Consider the following 14,725-nt stretch of genomic DNA (forward strand, 5'->3'; position numbering starts at 1 on the left):
TTATATGCTAGTCTCTTCTGCTTTATCATCCTTGTTTGTAGAATGGGGGAGGTTTTCTGCAAGAAAATACAGTAATGAAGGAACTGTCAGTAATGTGCCGGTAACTCCAATGTTTACCACTGAGCACTGACCATGGTCTTCAATCAGAAAATACTGGTGGCACAAAGCAAAAATATTCTGAAGAAACAGAATTTACAACATATGGCTGACTATCCAGCAGTCTGTTCACACAGTTGCCAACCAGGTGCCGCTTTGAAGCTCACAAACAAGACAACTGCAGCAGCACCATCCTGCCTGTTTCATAGTTATTTCATAGTAATATACTGGTATTTGGCATGCTCCTCTGATCCTGGAGAGAATAGGTGTGAATCATGACTAGTACCGATTTTTACTAGTAGCCATGAATACTCCTCAGGTCAAAATGATTCCAGGGGCTAGGCCTTGTTAATTCTGTCACAGGATGGCACTAGCATTGAATATAGCCTCTGCAGCACAGTGACAGGGCAAAAAGTCACCCCTGAGAACATTTCAGCTTAGGGAAATGACATGTGGAGGTGGCTGGAGTGCCTCCCCCCGCCCCAGTGCCACGGTCCTGGCCCGAATAAAGCCCTGCAGTATTTGGAGATCAGTTGTAATAGCAGGAGATCTCCAGCTATTACCTGGAGGTCAGCAACCCTAATCATGACATGCATGAAGAAGTTGCTTCAGCCTTCACAACCACACCACTTTCCTGACCTGAAACAGTCTGGAATGGGGAGGAGGGGATATCTGTTTGATATGGTGGGAAAACCCAGGAGTGTACATGTAGGTTTCCCTAACAGTCCAAATAGGCTATTCCCAGGACTGCTGCTAGTTGAGAAAATCCATGGGGTGGGGGAGCCTTAAGAGAATGGGCAGAGTGGGAGAATTCACATACCAGGAACTGCAGAAGCGAGGAATTGCTTATCAGTGTGAAACAAAGCCAGACCTTGCATGAAAAACCGTCTTCACCCACCACGTGCCCTTCACCGCGCGCACATCGAGAAAGACCGCCTCCTTCCTGTTCCTCCCAAGCCGCCCTTTTTCCACGGCTCGGCTCCCTGAGGCGCCTGCGTGTCACGCCCACCCCCTCCCTGGCCGCGCGTTTTGCCAGCTGGCTGGCTGCATCCAAGCCGGTGTCCGAGCCGGCTGCCGGGGCAGGCAGGCTCCACGCCCCGCTGCCAATGCTCTGGGCGCCTGGAAAAGACCTCCTGCCTCCCCCCCCCCCATGGCTGGCTGGCTGGATGCATCCAAGCCGATGTCTGAGCCGGCTGCCGGGGCAGGCAGGCTCCGCGCCCCACTGCCAATTCTCTGGGCGCCTGGGAGGGGCCTCCCGCCTCCCCCCCCCCATGGCTGGCTGGCTGGCTGGATGCATCCAAGCCGATGTCTGAGCCGGCTGCCGGGGCAGGCAGGCTCCACGCCCCGCTCCCAATGCTCTGGGCGCCTGGGAGGGGCCTCCCGCCTCCCCCCCCATGGCTGGCTGGCTGGCTGGATGCATCCAAGCCGATGTCTGAGCCGGCTGCCGGGGCAGGCAGGCTCCACGCCCCGCTGCCAATGCTCTGGGTGCCTGGGAGGGGCCTCCCCCCCCCCCAATGGCTGCATCCAAGCCGGTGTCCGAGCCGGCTGCCGGGGCAGGCAGGCTCCACGCCCCGCTCCCAATGCTCTGGGCGCCTGGGAGGGAACTCCCGCCTCCCCCCCCATGGCTGGCTGGCTGGCTGGATGCATCCAAGCCGGTGTCCGAGCCGGCTGCCGGGGCAGGCAGGCTCCACGCCCCGCTCCCAATGCTCTGGGTGCCTGGGAGGGGCCTCCCGCCTCCCCCCCCCAATGGCTGGCTGGCTGGATGTATCCAAGCCGGTGTCCGAGCCGGCTGCCGGGGCAGGCAGGCTCCACGCCCCGCTCCCAATGCTCTGGGCGCCTGGGAGGGAACTCCCGCCTCCCCCCCCCATGGCTGGCTGGCTGGCTGGAGGCATCCAAGCCGGTGTCCGAGCCGGCTGCCGGGGCAGGCAGGCTCCGCGCCCCGCTGCCAAATCTCTGGGCGCCTGGGAGGGGCCTCCCGCCTACCCCCACCCCCGCTGGCTGGCTGGCTGGCTGGCTGCATCCGAGCCGGCTCCCGGGGCGGGCGTGCTCTGCGGCCCGCTGCCGAAGCTGGGCGGCTGGGAAGGGCCTCCCGCTTCCCCAGCTGGCTGGCTGCATTTAAGCCGGTGTCCGAGCCGGCTCCCGGGGCGGGCAGGCTCCACGCCCGCTGCCGATGCTCTGGGCGCCTGGGAGGGACCTCCCGCCCCCCAGCTGGCTGGCGGCGTCCCAGCCCGGCCCTGGCGTGCTGGCTCTCCGCACCCCGCTGCCGCTGCCTTCGCTCCATAAGACGCACTAACATTTCCCCTCACTTTTGAGGAGGAAAAAAGTGCGTCTTATGGAGCGAAAAATACGGTAATCCTATCATTTCTATCCATTTTTTTCTTGAGGAATCCCCAATAAACAAAATGCAGGATTTCTTTTTACTCTTGTATTAATCAAAGTATTAGTTTCTCTTATAACTTTTTCCCAAAAACTTTTAATTTTTTTACATATCCACCATGCATGCATAGAAGTTCCGCTTTCCTTTCCACATTTCCGACATAAGCCCTTATCTTCTAGGATAGCCTAGTTATAAACAACGTGAAAATCAATTCCTGCATAAAAATGTTTTATTTGGTGCCAAAAAATCATCAGATTTGGTGCTGAGTGGAAAGGACATTCCACTGAGACAAATGGGAACATTTTCAATAAGATCTTTGACTATCATAACAGATGGGTACAGGTGATCCTTTAAATATCTTTTTATTTATGTTATTTATACTCTGCTGTTCTCACTTGGACTCAAGGCAGATTACACAGAGTGAGTTAATACAATCAACAAGCCTTAGGATCTTTGGCGCTGTGATGAACAAAGAGTTAATCTTTGAGAGAAGCTCAGAGAAAGGGAGTGGGTAGAGTCAAGGAGCTCACTCTCTCAGTTCTGAAGAAAGGATTCTGATATTGGTATCCTGCAAGTTCAGTAGCTGTGCTTGACTCTAGGGACCTGAGAATTCAGATTTGCCTAAACTGGTGTAAAACAAATCCTGTGGAGTGACAGGCAGAGACGGGGAGGAAAAGGGCCCTTTCTCAAGTCATTGGAAGGGAATAGACTCTGGGAACAGATATTCCAAATGCAGGGTGTTGTTTAGGGATTACTGCCACAGATGTGGGGTAGACCTATAATGAGAACAGGAAAAGAGATGTGAGGAGAAATCGCCATACTTCTATGTTTCTCGGGAGAAGTGAGACTGTATGATCTGGGAAATTCTGGGAACTGAAATGAAATTGTGAACTGAATTTAAGAATAGTAATACTGTACTATCCCTCACAGGGATACTATAAACCATCTAAGATCTATGTCTTCTCTGAAGTGAAACTTATAAAAGCAGCTCTGGTTCTATGCTTTTCCTAACTACAGTTTTCCCTAGGGCTGTTGAAAAAAAAATTTGGTAAAATTCAGATTCGGCAAAATTCGGCCTGTTTTTATTCGGGAAATGCTGAAGTCCAAACTCCCCCGCTTTGGGTCCATGCAATTCGGCATGAGGTCCGGAGTTCGGGGAAAAATTTGGCCGTATAAAGCCATTAAAATCACAACCGCACCTTTCCGTGGCTCCGGGGGGGGGGGCATTTTTGGGGGTAGAGGTCCCAAACTTTCAGCGTACCTTCAAAGGACCCTTTTTGCAATAACCCCCAAGTTTTGTAAAGATTGGATCAGCAGGGGCTGATATATGGGCCCCGAAAGGGGTCCCCCCTCCTTAACGTGCATTTGCAATTAGCAGAGCTTGCCGCCCACTCGAAGCTCCCAGCCCCGACAAACAGCTGAGCTGCGGGGAGCAAGGGGTGGGCAGGTGCGAAGAAGTTTGCAAACCATGCAAAGCAACACAACCATGCAAACCATCACGTTTGCAACCATGCAAAACAACACCTGACGCCTGGGAGTTTGCAAACCATGGAAAGGGACAGAAGTTTGCAAACCATGCAAAGCAACACAACCTTGCAAAGCAACACCTTTGCAACCATGCAAAGCAACACCTGACGCCTGGGAGTTTGCAAACCATGGAAAGGGACAGAAGTTTGCAAACCATGCAAAGCAACACAACCTTGCAAAGCAACACCTTTGCAACCATGCAAAGCAACACCTGACGCCTGGGAGTTTGCAAACCATGGAAAGGGACAGAAGAAGTTTGCAAACCATGCAAAGCAACACAACCTTGCAAAGCAACACCTTTGCAACCATGCAAAGCAACACCTGATGCCTGGGAGTTTGCAAACCATGGAAAGGGACAAAGGCATGCTAGCTAAGCATCAGGAGCAGGAAGGGGTGGAATTTCCCCTTTTGCATCGGACTCGGGACCAGGCAAATGCATTCTTTAAGTCACAATTTGAAAACAATTTTTGAGCAAGCATCAAAATAGACCTAACCGATCTTATGAATGAGGGAAAACCTGAGGACACACAACTGAAGCCCCCCCTCAAACCAGGGAGAGAGAGACTCGAGGGGGCACCCCCCCCAGACAGAATGGGCGAAAGCCCCCTTTGGCTTCCCCCCCACCCACAGAAACTGCTCCCTCCCCCCCACACACACAGACGCTGCTTCCCCCCCCCACACACACACAGGAGAAAAATTATAGATTAAAGCCCCAAAAGGGGTCTTACTGTGGATGTCTTCTGTTCCATCAGGAGGGACTTGGAGGACTGGGTAATCCAATACGGTTCCATTTAAGCACGGGAGGTTTTGCCTTGGATTTGCCGCTGTCGAGATGCACATAGGATCAGCTGATCCCATTCATCCCAATAGGGAAAAGGGGGGCATATCTCAGCCCCCGCTGATCCAATTTTTACAAAACATGGGGATTCTTTCAAGAAGCCTCCTCTGAAGCTACGCTGAAAGTTTGGGGGCTGTACCCCCAAAAATTCACCCCCTGCAGCCACAGAAAGGAGCGAATGTGTGCTGTAAATGGAATAAAAATGCACATTAAGGGGGGACCCCTTTCGGGGCCCATATCTCAGCCCCCCTGATCCAATATTTACAAAACTTGGGGATTCTTGCAAGAAGGCTCCTCTGAAGCTACGCTGAAAGTTTGGGGGCTGTACCCCCAAAAATGCGCCCCCTGCAGCCACAGAAAGGAGCGAATGTGCACAAGCACCCCCCCATGGGGATTTCTCTCTCACACAAACAGATACTCTCTCTTTCTCTCCCCGGCCAGGCCGCGCAGCAGCTGGGCTCATGCACTCAATCACGACTGATTGGCCAGAGACCCAGCTTGGCCACCGATTGGCCGGGGGAGAATGCTGCTTACTAACTGACGGTTATGCTGGTGCGCCGAACCCTGAATTTGCCGAATTTATTCACCGAACACCCCGAACTCGCTGAATTCGGCTCCCCGTTTTCCCGCCTTTTTTGAGTTCGGTTCCATCCGAACTAAATCCCGCCGAATCAGGGGAAATTCAGCTGATTTTCGGTTTGTGACGAACCGAATCGACAGCCCTAGTTTTCCCTCCCAAATGCATCCCTTGTATAGTGTTTAATAAACCTCTGTTCTCTGTTTGTTAACTTAAAAAAGCCCGTTGTCTCATTTCTTCTGAGGTAAAATGTGTAAAGGGGATTAAGAAGGAGAATAATTAAAACTAAGGAGAATAATTAAATAAACAGTTGGGCAAACAAGCAAAGCTCATTCTCTCCCTCAGCACACACACAAGAGGGATCATGACAGGGGCTTTCAAGCTAACAACTAACATTTTGATTTGGGCCGGGATACAAAGGGTATCCAGCGTCGCTGTCTCAGAACTGACAAGAATATGGTTCCCATAACTCGAACCAATCAGCAGTTTCACTGCTGCATTTTATACCAGTTTAAGCTTCTGAGCCTTCTTTAAAATGCATCCCCCACATGGAACACACAACCATAATCTAGCTAGACTGAATCAGGGCATGAATAATGTGGCCAAATCACATCACTGGCAGATCAGCTAAAATTGACAAGAAGTGCTACAAGGCATACTAGAAATTTAAGTGGCCCCTTTGTAGATAACATATCTAGCAGCAACCTCTGCACTGTAAATCGGCTCTTTCCCTAAGAAAATACTGCCCCTACTTTTGTTGGAAAGCCTTTGGATTGGTGCCTAGGTACAGTTGCCAGAATGCATTGCACCCAAATCTGCTGCAGACATGAGCAATCATGCTGATCAACTAGTGGTCCTGGATAGGGCTAGTACAACCTCATCTGCATCAGTCCACTTCAACAGGAGCTAGCTGTTTATTCATCCTAATTATCCATTATTGGCTGTGTTTACAAACGTCCCTTGCCAGATTGGTGTGAGTGGATTTTAGACACAATTAAAATTTAAAATCAAGCTTCCGTTCTGGATAAAAGAAAACATTTGTTAATGAGAGATGCCCGAAGAGTATACAAGGGAAGGAACTGACATGACATGAAACACAGAGTGCTGACCTGGTTATGGCCTTTAAAATACTAGCCACAATTTAAAATGACTGTAGTTGAGAGTGATATCTATGGCCCAAATTATTGGCTACAGTACTAAATTTACTGGTTAAATGTTATATATTATGCCTTATTTTTCCTGTTTAAGAATATGAAATATTGTATCTTTGTCTGTTTTTTCTTTCTCCTGTTTGGTTCGGTCAGGGAGGAAAACATAGACTCCTGCCAAATAGATATATATAAAAAAAACCCTCTGGCTTAGATCACTTTTCATAATAAAAGTCTCTCCCACTCCAAACTTCGTCCACTCTTATGCAACCCGTCTAGCAGGCTTTGCTGTTGATTTCAAAGAACCAGGAAGTCTACAGGAAGACTACAAAGCTAACAAGTTGCAAACTCTTTAACATTTTATTATTGTTTTGCCTGAGATCTTTATTAGAAGTGCTAAATAAAACAAACGTGAGTATTATACTTTTTGAAGAAAGGAGAAAATCCTAAATAAGAACTGCACAAGTATTTCAGGAGCTTCTCTACTGTGACCTAGATTTCGAGGAAACAAAATAGAAGAGTGCTGAGTCTGCGTCGGAGTAAGAATGGCAGAGGTAATGGTCTTGTTTCTCACTCTCTGCTTCCAGTTGCTAGCCCTGCCTCTATATGTGCTATCATATTTGGGGATATGGGAGCCCTTCTGCAAAAAGATTTTCTTCCCCTTTTTCCTGGAGCAATTTACTGCCAGCTACAATCGGAAAGTGTTAAGACAGAAACAGGACTTGTTCCGCAACATGATGGACTTTGCGGATCCTTCAGGGAAACTGACAGTGCTGGAGATAGGCACTGGGACTGGCTCCAACTTCCAGTTCTTTCCAGCCAACTGCAGAGTCATCTGTACGGACCCCAATCCCCATTTTCAGAAGGGACTAGCTAAAAGCATTGCCCAGAATCAGCATCTTCAATATGAGCAGTTCATAATGACTTCAGCAGAGGACTTGGGCCAGGTAGCTAATGCCTCGGTGGATGTCGTGGTTTCTACGTTGGTCCTGTGCTCAGTGAAGAATGTTGAAGCAGTTTTGAGAGAAGTCAACAGAGTGCTCAAGTCGGGTGGAGCTTTTTATTTCCTGGAACATGTCGCTGCAGATCGTTCAAGCTGGGGCTTCTTTTGGCAGCAAGTCTACTCTCCACCATGGAAACTCTTATTCGATGGCTGCTTCCTAACAAGAGAGACCTCGGCGGACATTGAAAAGGCAAACTTCTCAGAAATAAAGCTGCAACACATACATGTCCCTTTACCGTGGACGCCTGTTCGACCACATATAATTGGTTATGCTGTGAAATAACTATCTGTGCAGAACCAATCCTATACATGTTTACTAGAAGTAAGTCCCACTGGATTTGAAGAAGGCTGTTGTCTTAAGCTCTCTTACCTGGCAGTAAGTAGCTCCATTTATTTTAGTGGGGGATTACTTCCAAGCAAACATGAACATGATCGCAGTCTAAGGCCACCAACCTAAAAACACAAGGTAACAAGTTCCACTGAACTCAGTGAGACTTTACTTTTGAGTAAACATGTTTAGGGTTGCACTTTTTAGAAATGCCATTCCAAAGAATGGAATGGGACTTATTGTAACTTTAATACCTACATTTGTAAGGACATTTCAGCAAGAGTCCTTCAGCATTTTTCACCCCTGCATAACAAGTTGCAGCTATCAAAATGTCCTGTGTTGTATATCTATATATCCTTTTAAAGGCCCAGGAGCCTATATTCCTTTCTATCTGCCCACCCTAGCAGGGCAGGTAGTGTAAAATGTAAGATACCTGGGAGATATATCTATATCTATCTATCTCTCGATCTCTCTATCCATCTATCTATCTATCTTTAAAGTTTGTAACTGCAAAAAATTTATTTCAGGATTTTTTCTCACAAGATAAACTAGTTTCCTTATTTCTGATTTAGAAATAATGATTCTTTTTAATCTCTTATGCCAATACATAATTATAGCATGCTCTAAAAAATTATTTTCCATTTAAAATCTAGTCAAGGTATGATGCTGTACTGAGATGGCGAAACTTACAGCTTTGATAAATCAGAATGATAATGAACTATTTTGGGGGGAATGGGAGGCATGGAGAATGTATTGTGAAAATTACTTTTTAACGGGACCATTTAAAGGATACTCATTGATCTAATCCCTTATTCATATTTTGTGTTAACTTTTATATTAGGTACTGATTTCATAATGTTGGATATGACAAGAACAGACAAATTAAAATAATATTGGGATTAGTTCTGTTAGCTAAAGATTATACAATTTAATTTTAGACAGAAGAGGGAGAGGGGGAAGTCATTTGATTGTTAAATTAGAAAAAATATTTGTTTCTTACTTTATTATTATTATTATATTGCTTTTTATTGATATATTAAATGAAGAAAAATAAAAAAAAATATTTAAAATAAAAAAGGTATGATGCTGTATGTCTGTGTAACAATTGTCCTTTACAACTGCTTTAGAGATTATGTTTGGGCAAATAAGCAGTTTGGCGCAGTTCCAAATATAATCAAGGATTAAGAGCGAGCTATCCCTATGTATGAATTGAAATGCTCAGACGAAGAGTTACTTGTCTAACCAAACACATCTCCCATCTTTAAGTGCCCCCATATGCTCCCACAATTATAAAATGCAAAATTTAGGGTAGAATTGCATATGTTCTGTATCCATTTTTCCTGATCGTTTTTTTTTTTAACCAGTAACGTGCTTTAAAAGGAGAGACTGTCAAAGGGGGGGGGGGTATTTTGAGTTCCTTTTTCTCCATTTTCCTCCCCAAATTCCTCTCAACTAACCTGCTTTTACCCACCATGGAGAAAAGATATAGGTTCTTTTACATTTCCTTCTCATTACTAGCAAAAGCATGGTGTTGGAGGAGAGTTGTATGAATACTGTGGCCTACCAAAAAGACAAATAAGTCAACTCCAGATCAAGCCTGAACTCTTCCTATAAGCTAAAATGACTAAACTGAGGCTATTGTACTTTGGTCACTTTATAAAAAGACAAGAGTTGCTGGAAAAGACAAGTTAGATACGAGTCCAAGAGTACCTTAGCACCTTGGAAAAGACAATGCTAGGAAAAGTTGAAGGCAGTAGGAAAAGAGGAAGACCCAACATGAGATGGATTGATCCAATAAGTAAGCTGTAGCTCTAAGTTTGCAAGATTCAAGCAAAGCTGTTAACAATGGGACATTCTAGTAAAGGTAAAGGTAGTCTGTGCAAGCAGTGGGTCATTACTGACCCACGGGGTGATGTCACATCCCAAGGTTTACTAGGCAGACCTTGTTTACGGGGTGGTTTGCCATTGCCTTCCCCAGTCATCTACACTTTATCCCCAGCAAGCTGGGTTCTCATTTTACCAACCTTGGAAGGATGGAATGCTGAGTCAACCTTGAACCTTGATCCATCAGGATCAAACTCAGGTCGCAAGCAAAGCTTTTGACATTCTGTAGGTCATTAAATCATATGATCCCCATGTCAGATTCAACTTGACGGCTCTTAAAACACACACACACACACACTTTGTATGCAGTAGAACACCTCTTCTTTTTGACACTTTGGTAAAATAACAAAGCCATATTTTACATCCATGAACCCTTCACGCATTACAGGATACTCTTTCTACTACACATCTAAGGGACTTTCTGTACGCTCAACTTACTCCTGATTTTTTTAGCAGTTGATCCACGAGCATTGGAATCAGTATGGGCACAGTTCCTCTGCATATCTGCCCTCCTGCATTTTCACAGTTGTGGAATCAGTTTATTTTCATCTGCACATGCCTTCAATAATAAGTATTTTCAAGAGAAGGTGCTGCCATCATCAGTGGTGTTATTGGTGGCATCACAGCCTTTTTTCTAAAAACAGCACTAAAATGTTGATATAACACAAGAGAATTGTAACAACAGACTCAGCAGGTTCTCTGAATTCACAGCTATCACTTTTTTAAAGTCTCTATCACCTTCCCTTGTGGAGGTAAAGGAAAAAGGAGAGGGAAAAGGCTAGAGACTTACTTTAAAAAAATGAAAATTGGGAATTCAGAGAACCTGCTAAGCCTAGTATTACAATGCTCCAGCAAAAGTAGTTTGACCACCACAGTCCAATTATTGAAAAGTGGGCTAGAGATGGGTGGGAGCAGGTGGGACAAAGAAAACCAACAAAAACATTACGCACATGGGAAAAGCTGACTCAAAATTGCTTTCCAGAAAAAAGATTGCTGTGAAAGTGGTCTCAAGTGGTCTCAAAAGAAATGGAAAAAACCAGGGGGGGGGGGAGAGAGAAAAAAAAGCTAAAGGCACAAAAAGGCGTGAGGAAATCAGGGGATAAAGCAAAGCAGTATGGAACCAGAACGGATGGGAGAAAAACCATATGGAACCCATAGGGGAAAGCTCTTGGTGTGAGAAGCTGCTTCCACACGGTGAAGACTCTCCACTTGCCATTCATTGGTACTGCAAATAGGCTTGATTCTCCAATATAGAATTTTGGACCTGGAAATGCCTTTCAGGAATTTTGGTTGATATAAAAATTCTATTCATTCACTAAACTTGCCTGAGATCAGGAAAGCTCTCCCACTCCTGTCATTCTGCAAACTATGTAAAATAGAATTGTTCAGAGGGGTAATTTTGCAAAGGTAATAGGGCCATAGTATAATGGAATGGTTCAGGAAGATGCTTTTATAAAGGGAACAAACTTGTGGGCTAATAATACTGTGTACCATATCATTTGTTTGCTGAATGTTTTATCCTGCTCTCACTGCACTGTTTTCTACAAATACCATTTTCTGCATTGTTTAACATATGTCTAATACTTTATACTTTGGTTCAGATTTCTGAAATCCTAGTCCTGTTACATTGCTTATTAGATATCATCCCATTGATTGTATCAACTGTGCAATCCGCCTTGAGTATCAGTGAGGAAGCTGAACCGTACAGTAAATAAATACATAAAATAAACTTATAATGAGAAAGCTTTGTTCCTGTTGGCAGGTACTACTTAGCTGTGATAAAACTGGTCTCATGGAGACAGCCAAGAAGTGGTGAACTGAGGCTGCATGAATCACCCCTTTGTTATTCCAGACTAATTGCCTCTTACTTACTCTTCCCCTCCTAAATCTAAGAAACTAGCACTATGCTGCTGGAAGATCCAAAGGATCTTCCCCCATTAGAGAAAAAAAAAACTTTTTAAAAACTAAAGCTACACAAATTAAAGCTTCTTTCAGCAAGTGTAATCCTAAACTTAGACTTCAAAACCATATTTTCCTCCATGCTTGATATCCATTTGGAAGCCACCCAAACAATACTTGTTTTCTTCTTTGCTCAGCAAAACCATTATGTTGATTGAACTGAAGCCAACGTGCAAACTCATGACCAATCTTGTTTTTAACCTTATGCATTGTATTCAGTGTTATAGATAAGTTTATGTCACAGCTCTCATTCTGAAGCTGCCATTTTCAAATTTTTATACAGACTGTTATAACTGCCGCTTTCCAGGGGTAATGCGTTTTGCAAGTATGTTAGAACAAGTGGGAATCTGCAAGGTCTTGCGGAGAGTGGATCTCCCCCACTATTTCCTCTTTCCTTTCTGTGAAAGGCACCATAATAAGCCACTTCCCCTTTCCTGCCTCATTCTCTCCTTCTCAGCCATTCACCACTGATAGACCTATACACCATGAATCTAATCACCTTTTAAAGCTATCTGTGCCTGTGGCCATCAGTACATCCTCTAGTAGTGAATTCCACATTTTAAACAGTCGTTGAGTAAAGTAGTATTTTCTTTTGTCTTTCCTGAATATACTACCCATCAACTTCATTGGATGCTCTGAGTTGCATTATTTGGGGAGAGAAAAAAAGTTCTGTCAACTCTTTCTACCCCATGCATAATTTTATAAACCTCTATCATGTCCTATGTTAGTGGTCTCTTTTCTCAACTGAAAACTGGCTTGTAAATTCCTGGTTCCCCTAGGACCCCTTATTAAAGATTGGGGCAACATTTAATACTCTCCAGTCCTCTGGTACTGGAAAGTTCGCTCACTTACCATGAAGTTCATTTCTCAGTAGACCTAGGGTGGGGGAGTTGCAACCAATAGGAAGAAACTCCTCCGTGGAGGCAGGCAAAGACATTAATCTTTGCTGATTCCTCTTGGAAGGGGCTTCTCTCTCAGTCCCCCAAACCAGTCCAGAAGCCATGCCACTCCCATAACTATTAAAATCATACTAACTCCAACAGCCCAACATTAAGAAGAAAACAGTAAGAGAACAGGAGACAGCAAGAGGCCACGTACAAAGAATCTTCCTCTGTGTAAGCAAACGGGTTGCCAATCTCCTGGACTGGTCATGGCAACCCCAACAGATGTGTGACACCACCTTCCAGAAATGACGGCCAGCCCGAACCGCCACTGAAAGGGCTCCTACCCCGTCCCATGAAACAGGCAGCCAAGGAACCACAGCCAGGTCAACCTCTCCTGTGAACCAGAGGGAATCCATTTTCCTGCACGCCCGTTCCAGCAGAAGCCATCTTGCAAGGAATGGTCAAGCACGTAATCGTTGCCAATCCCCCCCCCCCGCATCATCTGCATGATTGATGGCCCATCGGAAAGCATCGAGATAGCAGTAATGGAGGATAGCTCTCCCCACAAAGCGACACACCCCGGACCCAGCTGCATGCGTCTTTGTTCCAGCTCGTTAATCCCATCTATGAACGACTCCCGGTCCTCCCGGAATTATGCAATTCAGTAGGAGTAGAATAGTTTGCTCAACTGCCCTTTTGTCCCACCCCGGCAGCCGACCATTAGTATTATTGTCACCTTTTTGTTTCACCATGGGAACCACGAAGGGGTAATCTCATCACCCCGCTCCCAGGAAAAGGTATAACTGGGGTCTCCGTAGTCCATACCTTACCTTAGGTCTTCCTCTTGCATACTTGCTGTCACTCTGTTGGTTTGGGTCTTGCGCAGCCTGACCACGCTCCCCTCCCGCTTGCTGGTCGAGTCCCGGGAACCCCTCTTCTTCTCCTTGTTTTCTCAGTATCTTAGCCCATGGAACCCCAGACGTCTCCGCTTCTGGACCAGGTGCAGTATTACCCATCTTCAGAGGGCTTGCTACATTGGCAAACGTCTCTATACTACTCTTTAATTCCTAGGCTCTCTGTGTTGTTGTGTACATGTTATTTGAGTGTCTGTGTACATATGAGTAATAAGTAAATCCTTGAAACTAAAACCATTGACTCTGCTTTATTCTTTGAATCACTCCCGTAGACACAGGTTAGATCCTGCAGGTTATGTCCAGTGCCGGTTATTGAATGCTAATTCCCCCATATAATTCTTAACCGAGCATTTTGGCAAACATCTGGGACTCTGACAGTAGGGAGGGACTGATTGCCCCACCCTAAAAGGTAAAGGTCCCCTGTGCAAGCACCGGGTCATTCCTGACCCATGGGGTGACGTCATATCCCGACGTTTACTAGGCAGGCTTTGTTTACGGGGTGGTTTGCCAGTGCCTTTCCCAGTCATCTTCTCTTTACCCCCAGCAAGCTGTGTACTAATTTCACCGACCTCGGAAGGACTGAAGGCTCTTGCCACACCCTAGGGCCTCTGAAAAAGGAATTTCACTGTAAATGAACAAACTTTCCATCCTCCAGCGGTGCAGTCGCAACCAATGGGAAGTACAAAAGCAATGTACCCCTGGACGTACTAGGGGAAATCTAGTCTGTCAGAGTTTGCTGAAGGTCTCTCCTCCCAAAGGAGGCATCCGCCAAAGCAGTTCATGAAAGCATGAACTGACTTCCATGTAGATGTCGGGCACACCAATTCTAAGGACAGCAAGGCCCTATAGGCCACAGAAGTAACCGTTTCCCTCAGGGAATGAATGAGCTGTGACCCCCCCCCCCACACACACACACCAAGGTTTCTAACTCCCTGCATTTGTATGCCAGATGAATCTAGTCCTGGATCCATATTCCCAATGTGGACACTGAAACCCTGATGCCCATAGAGACCTTTCTGAAAGAAACATATTTCTTCACTGCCCGAGTTCTGCCAATATATTCTCAATATATAATATCCCTATTACCATCCAGGCAATGCCCCTCCCTTTACTGCCGATGCTTGGGATTAGGGCAAAAGGAGGGCAAAACAATTTCCTCTTACTTGTGGAAGGAGGAACTGATTTTGAGA

General features: G+C 45.9%; 1 protein-coding gene across 1 annotated transcript; it reads left to right on the top strand.

Moving 5' to 3' along the window:
* Positions 1–7,108: 7,108 nt before the first annotated feature.
* On the top strand, positions 7,109–7,895 carry LOC130479381 (N6-adenosine-methyltransferase TMT1A-like). The gene has a single exon (XM_056851770.1). The coding sequence runs from the start codon at positions 7,109–7,111 to the stop codon at positions 7,847–7,849; it is 741 nt and encodes a 246-aa protein (XP_056707748.1). The 3' UTR covers positions 7,850–7,895.
* The last annotated feature ends 6,830 nt before the right edge of the window (positions 7,896–14,725 follow it).

Source organism: Euleptes europaea, chromosome 6, assembly GCF_029931775.1.
Source record: "Euleptes europaea isolate rEulEur1 chromosome 6, rEulEur1.hap1, whole genome shotgun sequence".
Taxonomy (NCBI): domain Eukaryota; kingdom Metazoa; phylum Chordata; class Lepidosauria; order Squamata; family Sphaerodactylidae; genus Euleptes; species Euleptes europaea.

Coding starts and splice junctions, on each gene's coding strand:
- LOC130479381 (XM_056851770.1), top strand. CDS start 7,109: ATGGCAGAGGTAATGGTCTTGTTTCTCACTCTCTGCTTCCAGTTGCTA.